This window comes from Oryx dammah, unplaced genomic scaffold (genome assembly GCF_014754425.2).
Source record: "Oryx dammah isolate SB20612 unplaced genomic scaffold, SCBI_Odam_1.1 HiC_scaffold_18, whole genome shotgun sequence".
NCBI lineage: Eukaryota > Metazoa > Chordata > Mammalia > Artiodactyla > Bovidae > Oryx > Oryx dammah.
The window spans coordinates 94,437,450-94,449,968 of NW_024070202.1; the positions used below are offsets into that span (position 1 = coordinate 94,437,450).

Genomic DNA, 12,519 nt, shown 5'->3' on the forward strand with positions numbered 1-12,519 from the left:
AGGACTGAAAAAACATTCCATTACATATTTTGTTCAGAATTTCTCTACTTATCTTATTTGCATAAAGAGAAAGTCAATAAAATGAAGGTACTAGGTATCAATTTTTAAAGATTTTTTTTTTTAATGGGAGTTTTAATCTGGTCCAATTCTGCTGATCTTAAACACCAGCCTTGACCCACGTTACATGTGCAGCAGCCCTTACTCTGCCAGCAGCTACCACCTGTGGCAGACTGTATTTTTCAAGATGGCCACAACAGGATTTCCCAACCCACTTATGCTGTGATGTTGACACTCCTCCCAGTGAGGGGTGGGGGTCTATGCTCTTTCCCCTTGAATCTGAATGGGCATGTGACTGATGGAGGTGATACCACAGGACTTCTGAGGCAGGATCATAAAAGACAATACAGCTTCAACCTGGTTCTTTTGAGACACTTGTTCTTGGGACCCAGCTCACACTACAGGGAAGGCCAAGTCACATGGAAAAGGTCATTTGTAGGTGGCGTGGCTGACAGCACCAGCTGAGGTCTCTATCAGCAATCTGATGTGAAAAAAGCCTTCAAGATAACTTTAGACCCAGTTTCTATCTGTCTGCAAAACCACGAGAGAGCCCAAGTAATTGCCAAGTTGAGCCTCGTCAACCTCTAGAACTTGACCAATAATAATGTCAATTTATCACATCTCCTACACACTCCCTCTCTTTTGGGGGCTTTATGTCCTTAAAATAGTACCCTTTTAATGAGGTTTTTACTGAGGTTTTGGAAGGAAGTACATTTGTTCAATGGTCTTCACCCAGTAGGTCATGATCCTACCTTCTTCAGTTTGTTGTTGTTCTAAGCCACTAAATATTGAGAAAACTCATGACAAACCAACATATAATTGGAACGCCATCTCACCCTTTTTACTTTCTAGCTAACCTCCTTGTTTTATTTATTTATTTATTTTGGCTGTGCCATGCAGCATGTGGGATCTTAATTCCCTGGCCAGGGATTGAACCTGTGCAGAATGCAGGAATGAACCTTTCAGTTGAAGTGCAGAATCTTAACCACTGGCCTGCCAGGGAAGTCCCTCTAGCTATGTTCCTTGTGGGTGGCAGGGGCAGGGGGAACCACTACACTAAGTAACTGCATCTTACTCTTCCATCCGTTGCAATGTGGCCACTGTCCACATCATTCTACTATGGTTCCTGGAAGAGCTAGCCAATCTCAGAGATCCCCTAACTGCTAAATATAACAGTTACTTCTCAGCCTCTAACTTACATGACCTTTCTGCACAGTGTTATATAGTCCCACCTTCTTCAGTTTTCATTTGACTTCAATAATAGCTCTCTCTCCTGATTCTCCAATGACTCATGGATCCTTCTCTTAGCCATTTAAACACTGTCTTCCCTAAGATTCCATTTTCTTAATCTATAAGTTCTCTGTGGGCCATTTAGCCTTAATTCTATTTACATGCTTCTAATTCCCAAATAGTGAACTCTAGCCTTGACTTCTCAGAGAAGGAAATGGCAACCCATTCCAGTACTCTTGCCTGGAAAATCCCATGGATGGAGGAGCCTGGTAGGCTGCAGTCCATGGGGTGGCTAAGAGTCGGGCACGACTGAGCGGCTTCACTTTAACTTTTCACTTTCATGTACTGGAGAAGGAAATGGCAACCCACTCCAGTGTTCTTGCCTGGAGAATCCCAGGGAAGGAGGAGCCCAGTGGGCTGCCATCAATGGGGTTGCACAGAGTCGGACACGATTGAAGCGACTTAGCAGCAGCAGCAGCAGCAGCAGCAGTAGCCTTGACTTCTTCTCCTAGCTGAGATATATTCATTTACTCATTTAACAAATATTTAAAGAACAATTGTGTGCCAGGCAGTGGCACAGTACAGACAAGATTCCTATGTTTTCTTGTAGATGTGCCAGAAATAGACAAGCAAATAAAATAATTACAGATCATGACCTACTGGGTGAAGATAGCATATTGAGCAAATGCACTTCCTTCCAAAACCTCAGTAAAAACCTCATTAAAAGGATACTATTTTAAGGACATAAAGCCCCCAAAAGAGAGAACGAGTATAGGAGAAACGATAACATGTGTTTTCAGAAGTCTAGGAAGCCCATCAACAAGTGAAAATTACTTGATATACTCAAGAAAATTGAAGGGAAAGCCAAGAAAAATTCTTAAAAGGCCCAGGAATTGACAGCTCCAGGCACCTCCAGAAGTAAAAGGGCTGAAATAAGCAAAATTGGTTGAAATCTGAATGAGAAGCTACTGGATCTATAAAACCTGCTCCCTCTGTGTCACTGGGTGACTGCCCTTCCCCCACCACAGCAGCTATCCATAGAGTTATTTCCTGAAAAGGGTTTCAGGACTTGGGGTGGGATAGTTTCCAGACATGGGAAAAGCTATCATTACTGAAAATGGGGATATTAAGTGACTGGTGTATACTCATGTTGAAATTTAGCCCCTAACTTTAATTTCTCCAGCAACTCAACTAAGCTTCTACTCTCAGGCTTCCCTGGTGGCTCAGATGGTAAAGAATCTGTCTGCAATGGAGGAAAACCAGGTTCAATCTCTGGGTTGGGAAGATCTCCTGGAAAAAGAGAATGGCTACCCACTCCAGTAATCTTGCCTGTAGAATTCCATAGACAGAGGAGCCTGGAGGGCTACAGTCCATGGGGTTGCAAAGAGTTGGACACAACTGAACAACAACATTAAGTGTACAAAAGAATTATGTCTTAAAAAATGTATATATCTTAATTAAAAAATACTTTTTTGCTAAAATATGCTAACCATCATCTGAGCTTTAAGCAAGTTGTAGTAGTAACTCAAAGATCACAGATCATCATAACAAACATTAATAAACTATTTGAAATAATTGTGATAATTACCAAAATGTGACACAGAGACATGAAGTGAGCAAATGCTGTTGGGAAAATGATGCCAAAAGATTTGCTTGATACAGAATTGCACAAACCTTCAATTTCTGAAAATGCAGTATCTGCTAAATGCAATAAAACAAAATATGCCTGTATGAATACACATAGTAGCATCATTCATAATAGCCCGAAAATGGAAACAACAAAAATGTCCATCAATAAAAGAATGCATGAAAAAAATGTGGCAGATCCATGCAAAGGAATATTACTCAGTAATAAAAAGGAATGAAATATCAAAGCATAATACAACATTCATGAACTTTTAAAACATTATGAAAGATGCCAGTCACATAAGACATTTTGCATAATTCAATTTACATGAAATGTAGAGAACAGGCAAATCCACAGAGACAGAAATAGACAGGAGAGGATTAAGGAGTGATAGCGAGAGGTTACAAAATTTCTTTTGGGGGTGATGAAAATGCTCTGAAATTGGTTTTGGTGATGACTGCAGAACTCTGTGAAGATACTGTTGTTGTTTAGACGCTAAGTTGTGTCCAGCTTTTTCCGACCCTGTGGACTGCAGCCTGCCGGGCTCCGTTGTCCATGGGATTTCCCAAGCAAGAATACTGGAGAGGGTTGCCAATTCCTACTTCAGGGGACCTTCCCCACCCAGGGATTAAACCTGCCTCTCCAGCATTGGCAGGTGACTTCTTTACCACTCAGCCATCTGGGAAGCCCCAGTATCAGTTAGGAAAATGCAAATTAAGACCATGAGGAGGTATCACTACACACCTATTAAAACAACTAAAATAAAAAATGCTTGTAATAGTCAATGTTGCCAAGAATGTAAAAACACTGGATTTCTCATACACTAGGGCTGGGAATGCAAAATGTTACACCCGCTCTGGAAAACTGGTTTGGCAGTTTCTTAAAAAACTTAATATACGGGAATTTCTGGTGCTTCAGTGGCTAAGACTCCGTGCTCCCAATGCAGGGTTTGATCCTTGGTCAGGGAACTAGTTTCCACATACTGCAGCTAGGAGTTTGAATGCCGAAACTAAAACATCCTGCATTCCACATGCTGCAACGAAGACCTCGCACAGCCACATATTTTAAAAAGAAACACACCTAAATATAAGCTTACCATACCACCTAGCAACTGCACTCTTGAGCATCTATCCCAGAGAAATGAAAATTAACATCCACACAAAGAACTGTACCCCAAAGATCATATCTCTGTTTGTTGCCCAAACAGAAAGCAACCAAAATATCCTACAATAGTTTAATGGTTAAACAAACTGCTTTACATCCATACCACAGAATACTAATCAGCAATAAAAACGAATGAACTATTGCTACAGGCAACAACGTGAATGTGTCTTAATAATACTATTTTGCGTGAAAAAAGCCAGTCTTAAAAGGTCACAAACTATACGATTTCCATTTATGTAACATTTTCAAAATTACAGAAATAAGAGGCCACATTAATGGTTGCCAGGGGTTAGGATGGTGAGGAGGAAAGTGGGTGTGACTAGCAACGAGTAGCTTGAGGGAGAGATCTGTGGCGATGGAATAGTTCTCTATCTTGATTGTAAATCAACACTCATGCAAATCTTGATTATATTAAATTAGATTAGATTAAATCTACACATGTGATAAGATAGCTCCAAACTACATACATGTTGTACAAATGTCAAATTTCTGCTTTTCATATTGTACTATATTTACATAAAGTATAATCATTGAGGGAAACTGGGTAAACGGTACATGGGGTCACTTTGTACTATTTTGGAAACTTGCTGTGAATTTATTTAAAAATAAAGGTTTTTTTTAAAGGCCATTAGAGCCCAAATCAGAGTTCTTTAAGAATTAACAACATGATGGCAGAAATTAAAAACTCAATAGAAAGACTGGAGGATAAAGTTACATCTTCCAAAGAGAACAACAACAACAAAAAAACAAAGATGTAGAAAATAGGAGATAAAATTTAAGAAAATTAGGGAACCAGTCATATAGAAGCAACATCAGAATAATGAATTCAAGAAAGAGAGGATGAGAAAAATGGAGGATGTGAGTCAATAACAACTTTTTAAAATGTTTACAGAATAGAAAGTCATGAGTTTCTGGTGCCTCTCCCCTCAAAAAGTGAGAACAAACATCTATCAAGAAATATCTTTGTGAAACATAACGCTGGTGACAAAGAGAAGATTCTATGAGCTCCCAGAAAGGAACACTCAAGTGGCATACAAAGGAACAGAATGGTTTTGAATGTCTCCACAACAAAAAGTGAGTGCTATTAGACCACAATGCAATGTTTCCAATAGACTGATGATTTCTAACCAAGAATTCCATACCTAACTAAGCTCTCAGGCATATAAACATGAAGGTAAAATAAAATTTTTAGATATGCCTAATGTTGTAGACATAAATTTAAAATATTTATTTCTTATGCAGTTGTGCTCCATGAAAACAAGAGAGTAAGCTGAACATCTTTATCCAGGGCACAAATATGCAACCATAAAGGGTATCCCTGCTCCTCTATCCCTACACTCGTAAGACTATTCATCCTCTTTCTCCCATATTTCTGATCTCATTAATGGCATCAGCACCAGTGAGTAGCCCAAGCTCAAAGTCATCCATCACACCCTCATTTCTCAAGTTAATCATTAAGTCATGATTATTTTATCCCCTAAGAATTTCTTTCTGACCCTAGTTCCACAGCCTTACTGGAGGTCTGTATCATAATAACCACCTAACCCCAATCTCCCTAGCCCCAGTCCTGGCCCCCTCAAATCCATTGTCTGCAATGTGGTTACAACCATCACCTAAAATGCGCAACTGATCAGGGCACTGGGCTGCTTAAAACCCCAAAGCTTCTCAAATTCTGACCAGCAATCAAAAGGCCTTGGTCAAAGTGTTACTCTTCACACCTACCTCCCGTACATCCATGGTAGACATTACAATGGATCATGGCACTCCCCTGCAGAGCCGAAATCCAACCTTTCTCAACAAAGGTACAGCTTTCTCAACAAAGCTCATAGACATCCATCATGAGATGAAACAAGCTGCAACTCCAGTTTATTACACTGGCAAGGCACAGAGGCCCTGCCTCTCTATGAGGCGCTGTCTACCTGCGTGTTTCACATCTACTTAACTTGGCTCCAGCTGTCCTCTCTAGCTCCGGTTGTCCTGTCTGCCTGGGATGTTTCTTCATCTGCCTAGTAATTTGAGACTTCAGATCATCTCCAGACCCCTTCTCTCATTCCCTCAGGTGAGCCCTAGCTTTCTTCTCTGCTCTCCTAACATCTTATTCTCCAACCACATTTAACTCAAATTGTTTATAAGTCTTCCTCACTAGACTTAATAAACAGGCCTTGTCTGACTCTCTTTGTATTTCTAGCACCCCCTGCACAGTAGGAATCCAGTAAACATTTGTTGCGGTGAAATGACCCCATATGCAGAGGGCAACTGGTTGTGAAACTGCCAAGTAAGTAAAAGGTCTTAATCGAGGAGGGGGTAAAATTTACGTCATATTTTGCATCCTTTCCAATTGGCTTAGTCTGCTTATTCCTGCTCTTTCTGTATCCCCATAATCAGAAATGATGGCTCTTTTGATTTGGTTCCTTTAGTGTTTTCGGGCTTCATCCTGATGTTACTTATTTTTTTAGGGGCCATTCTTAGACTGTAAGCCCTCTGAGGGAAGGGATTGTGTCTCCATGCATTTCGCTTCTTTTGGCGACAAACATAATGAGCCTGTGCGGAATGGTGGCCTGTGGCCGCAGGATAAGGGTCAGGCATTTTATCCCCCCCGACCCGCCCCGCCTCCCTCCCCCTCCAGACCCCTCCTCACACCGCCGCTTCCCGCCTTCCGGACGGCGGAAGTCGCTGGCTACTCTTCCCCGCCCATGTGGAGCCTTTTCCGGTGCGCCCTCCCCCTCCGATTCTCCCATCTGGACCTGGCCCTCACCTCAGGATTCCCAATGTGTCTCCGGACAGACATATTTGCTCCAACCGACCACGCTCGGGTTTCTAGCCTCACCGGTAGCCTCTAACCCTAGCTTCCTACCCCCACAACCCCCGCTCAGCCGCCTCCCTACAACCTCTTCTCCGATTGGCCTGCTTTCCCCTACCAGCCAATGGATGCCCTGTTTACTCTCTCATTGCAGGGTCAAGGGAGAATGAGACGCTGCTCAATGGTTGCCAAGGGCAACGCGGGACGCCGGCTGGCGAGGCTCTTTGTGCTCTCGGCGGGGCCTGCAGACTCCAGCCTCCGCGCGGGATGAGGGACGCGGGGGGAGGGGAAGCTGCAGACAGCGCGTGGGCGGCTGCGGAGAGCTCGAGGGGGGAGGGGCTCGAGAGCGTGGAAAAAGCAAGTGTTTCTAGCTAAGGTGGAAGCACAAACACCGTGCAGGGTCGCCCCTCTTTAAGGCTCTTTTAGCCAAAGATCTGGATAATTCTTCCACAATAGAGGATAGTTATGGGACATGGTTGTTCACAGGGATGAGAGTCTGTAGTTTATTTTCAGGTTAAGTTAATATGCAAATTGTGCAAAATATCATGTGGAAATACAGGCATTATTGTTGCTTTAAAAGCTTTTAACTAGCAACAGAACAGCAGCCTTAATTGCAAAGCACACACATCATTCTGTGATTCTTCATTCATTTAACAAATATTTAATAAGCACCTTATGAGAAAAGCTGCAGAAGGTTTTGTGGAGGATGGGAGGATGACTAAGACCCAGTCTCGTTGTCATGGAAACCATTGTGACTCCTGCCATCAGCCACCACCTGTTCTTATTCCAGATCTGAAAATTAAGTCCTAGCACCTTTACAAAACAATCACACACACAGTTTGACTTGGCTCCAAAATGTCCCACCAAATCCATCAAAATTATTATTTCCTTTTACATGGGGGGAACAACACAGTAACCCTTTGTCCTTTGCTTTAAGTTGTTTTTCCAGGAATGGAGAAAGGTTACCCTGAACTGTTCATACTCGCTAGCTCTTTGCTTGTGAATAATAGCATACATCTGAGCTGTTTCAGGGTCTGGGCAGATGACCCATTCAACAACATGGCGTGACATGCCCTTGTCCTTTCAGACTCCTCAGCAACCCACCCTTCCGGTCAAATCTTGAGTCGTATTGTTACTCAGTGCTGCTTGATCTCCAGGATCTTAAACTGGCCACAGCTGTCTTCCGGCACGTTCATGCTTCCTGAGTTTTAACTTCCTTGTTATCTCCAATCCTTCCACTCTTTGCAATTACTAGTTTTTCTCCCCTCCACTAAAATAAGGAAGAGTTTAGAGACTGCATTGGAGGTGGGAGGATATTTAGAATCTTTTGCATAGCAAGCAGAGGCTTCTGGACACATTACAACTTAGAAAGATGTTTACCTGGTGCAGAGTGGGGGGTGGTGTGGTGATAGAGATTATGGGTAGAATAAACAGGAGAAAGGAAAGCAGAGAGGGAGATAATAAGGGACTAAACTAAGGGGTTGTGAGAAAGAGGAAAAGAGATTTAAAGACATGAGAAGAGGTTAGGAGTGCAAGAGATAGGAAGGAATCAAGGATGGTTATCATTTTTATACCTCGGAGACTGAATAGATAATAGTGATAATGCAGTAATCAAGTTAAAGTACGATGTCAAGAAGTCAAGAAGTCAAAAGAACAGAAAGTACAAGACCCAGTAGCTGGTCCAAGTTGGAAGCTCAGCTTCCATTTATCAGTGTTTGGACTCGTCTGTAGGGTTGGCTCCCCTTTGTTGCAGAGGGAATGGGAATATCAGGTTTCTTTGCATCAGCAGTCATTGTGGTTGTCAAATTTGGGCTGCATATAAAGCAATCAGAGATATTACAGAAATGTGGCTTCTCAGGTCCAATTGTCAGAGATGCTGACTCTTTGTGTCTGGGGTAGAAATGTAGGAATTTGTAATTGAAATGCGTCTTCCCCAACTCCCACCCCTGAGTCTGATGCACAGGGTCCAAGGGCCACACCTTGAGAAACTAGAAGAGCCTCCTATTAATATTTCCTTCCATTTTGCCTCAGTGGAATTTTTGGAAAGCTTAAAGCTATAAATCAAAAGTTTTTAACATCATGAGTTTCTCTTTAGGATTTCTTTTGGGTCCTGCTATAGCAAAACTGCTTCAAAATTAAAGCAAGGTGCTTATCCACAATATGAAAAGTAGGTAAATCACACAACATAGTAATTCATAGAAGAAAAGCATTTGATAAACTGTGAAGAAATATCCAACTAGTAGGGAAAGAAAAAATAAAACAATTAGATCCCATTTTTTGACTAACAAATAGAAAAAGTTTTGTTTTCTCTTTTTTTAATAATAAATGCTAAGTGTTGGCTAACGATTTGTGAGACAAGCATGCTCATACATTGTGAGTGCAAATACAAAGAAGTGAAAAGTAATTCAAGAATGGGTATCAAAAAAGCCCTCTAATTTTGATATGGGGAGAATTCTTCCTGAGGAAGTAATCAGGGAGTTGCACAAACATTACACCCACAAATGTTTACTGGAATCTTATTTTAAATGATGAAAAACTGAAACAACCTAATTGATCATTAGTTTGAAAATGATTAAAATAAATAATGGCATATCCATAATGAGTAATATTATGGAACCATTAAAAAATATGTTTCAGAGAATAATGAAGGCAATGGAGAGCTAACTGTTCCTGATAGAGTAAATGGAAAGAGCTGGAAACAATTTTTTAGTTAATAGACTCCTGATTTGTGTGGAGAAAAACATAGGTATTCACATACACAAAAAAATCTGAGCAAAAAATATTTAAAATGTAAACCATCTCTAGATTATGGGATACAGTTATTTATTTTATTCCTTACACTTTGTGCATTTTGCAAATATGCTTCAGGGACTGTGAATTAATTTTATATCTTAATAAAAACCATCCTGTCCATAAGAAACAAAAAAACTTGATTCTGACTTCGGCCTGAAAATTGTCTCTGGTCTTTGTCTGGGCCAATTTAGAGCTAAACTGAATTCTACGCAATTCTGCTCTCTGAAGAGCTACAGCTCTCCCGTTCTTGGCAGTAAAAGACTCTCTAGGCACTTGAGTAAGATCCTTGCAATCAGAGTCATGATTGCTAAGAGGTTCAAGCTTTGTTTGTAAGAGAAGAAGTTCTGATTCTTTTCTTTAGAAGTTCCTACTTTCACTGATTAACTTATTTTTCATGAAGTTAGAAGTGCTCTTGTGAACTTCCATTTGTTGGATGTCTTCTTTTTAACCCTGTATATGTTCTAGAAAGCTTCTGGTCTCTACAGAGTCGATGTGAGCCCCAGGTAGGTAAGTGTTGCTGGTTTAGGGCTATTTAATGTCTTAGGTACTCCTGTCCTTGGTCAGTCCCCTCTACCCAGCCTCCTCTCCCCAACAACTAGATGGGTGTTTGGGTATCAGGTAGACTGGCCCTCTCTGAGCTAAAACCTTCTGGACCCCTTTATGCCAAATCCATCCTCTCCTCCAGTCTCATGCCAACTTGCTCTCCATCTCCAGCTCTCAGCCCAGTTTCCTGCTCAGAGCCCAGCATCCTCCCCTCAGACCTGTCTCATGACAATGTTTCTGGGATCTGGGCCTTGCCTCCCTTCCTTGGCTTCATTTACCTTCATTCCCTAAATGATGTGCACTTTCAGATGTCCAATCCAGTCCAGTCCTGGGTTCCTTCCCTGAGCCCCCAGAAATGAAACTGCCCCCGAGGCAGTGAACCACCGATCCATAGGTTGCCCCCACACCCACCCCCCACCCCCGGGATGAGGTCTCTACAGTTCTGGTAACAATTTGATGTTGTTCTACCTGGTGGTGGAATGTGCCGAGGAAAGAGCACATTAACCGCTGATTGGAGAGCTGACCCTTGCCCTTCTCCAGCTTAGGACACAGTTGAATTACTTTATCTGGGCCCAAAGACCTCCAGCATCCATGCAGCCCCTTCCAGGGGAGTAATACCTACCTCCCAGAATTTCTTTGGTTACACTGCTCACTGGCAAAACAAACAAAAAAAAAATTGGCATGCTAGTTCCTTACCTGATCGGATTGGCATTCCCACATATACAGTTTTGCAGCCACTTCTGAGAGCCACATGAGTCTCTTACACTATATACTACACTATAGCGTTTCCTCCTAGAGAGATCCAAGACCTTCTTTACCACTTGTGAACCTAGGACATTTAGTTGTCATATGTCATGTTTTGCTTCTGGGATTTGCATAGAACAATGCTTTGCCTTGGAACCAGTTCCAAGTGGACTCAGCAGCCAACATGGGTCTCAGAATGGTCTGCCCCAAGGTGATAGAGGAGAAGTCAGTGTTGGGAGTTAACTGTGTCACTCTGGGCACAGTGGTCAGCTGGAGAGCTTGTGCCCCATAAAAGTCCAGTAAAAGTGGCTCAAGTGTGTCATATGGTCCCATTTCTCAAAATAATCTAGAAACCTGGATTCTCATTTGAAATCTACAGGCCACTAATTTACAACCCCTGTGCTAGACTCTGTAAATATAATTCCTGTGCTTCTTGGTTTTTAAATAATCAAGATCATACCCAAGGTAAAAACAAACAAACATTGGTGGAAGTCCTGCTTCTATTTAGGATGGAGGAAGCAGCAAAGGACATCACTCACATCTTAACAATAAGAAAAAAATGAATAATCTACAAAATCATGTTTTCTTAAATCCTTCAGAGAGCTGAGATCACAAGGTAGCCAAATAACCAAATTTCAAGAAGTGACAAGTTCTACTGTGGAGAGGAAGGACACACAGACTGCTTTATGTTTAGCAGACCACTGGAGAAAAGGTGATGGCCGTAGAAGTGAGTAAAAAAATATCAGCTACAATCTTCACTAATTCCTAAAGGCTGAGTTTAGCCTAGCAGATCAGTTTAAAATAACTGGGAGCCTATGTTTGTTAATTTTATGCATCAATTTGACTAGGTGTGATACCCAGATATTTGGCCAAACACTATTCTGGATGTTTCTGAAAAGGTTTGGTTTTGTTTTTTAACGAACATAGCAATTTAAATCAATAGGCTTTGAATAAAGCAGATTGCCCTTGATATGTGGGTGGGCCATAACCAATCAGTTGAAGATCTTAAAAGACTGAGGTCCCTGAAGGAAATGGGAATTTTGTCAGCAAATGACCTTTAGATTTGAGGTATAGAATCAGCTCTCCTCTGGGGCTTTTGCCTGGCAGCCTACCCAACAGATTTTGGACTTGCCAGCCTCCATAATTATGACAGCCTCCGTGTATATCTGAGAGAGAGAAAATAAATCTTATTTATATTTAAATATATAAATGTGCGTTTGTATCTATATGTATTTATACTGATTTTGTTTCTCTGGAGAACCCTGACTAGCACAGAGTCCCAGACACAAGGAGAGTTTCTGTTCACTTGCAAAATCTTCTCTGTGGGTGGTTAATAGGTACTCCTGAGGAAGACTGGGGGCAGGACAGGAGATCTGAGGGAGCCCCCTTGGGGGTATAGGTTTGTAGAGGTAACTGGCTGCTGCTGGGAATAGGCACAAACCACCACCAGGGTCTGTATCATCTGACCCTTCTTTATTAAAGCAAAAAAGCTTTAAGCCACAAGAGGAGGGGCAGTAGACCCTCCTGCCCCCAGAGTCACCAGGAGAGGGGTTGAAGCAAA

At 41.8% G+C, this 12,519-nt stretch overlaps 1 protein-coding gene across 3 annotated transcripts in view; it reads right to left on the reverse strand.

Moving 5' to 3' along the window:
- Positions 1–10,624, reverse strand: part of CEP41 (centrosomal protein 41) — a 52,135-nt gene extending 41,511 nt beyond the window's left edge. For 2 of the 3 annotated variants that reach the window (XM_040259637.1, XM_040259639.1), the window contains exon 1: positions 6,834–10,624. In XM_040259637.1, coding sequence (XP_040115571.1) covers positions 6,834–6,866 — 33 coding nt within the window. In that variant the 5' untranslated portion in view covers positions 6,867–10,624. The remainder of the gene's footprint in view (positions 1–6,833) is intronic. The other variant, XM_040259638.1, reaches the window with a different exon arrangement.
- Between the last annotated feature and the right edge of the window lie 1,895 nt (positions 10,625–12,519).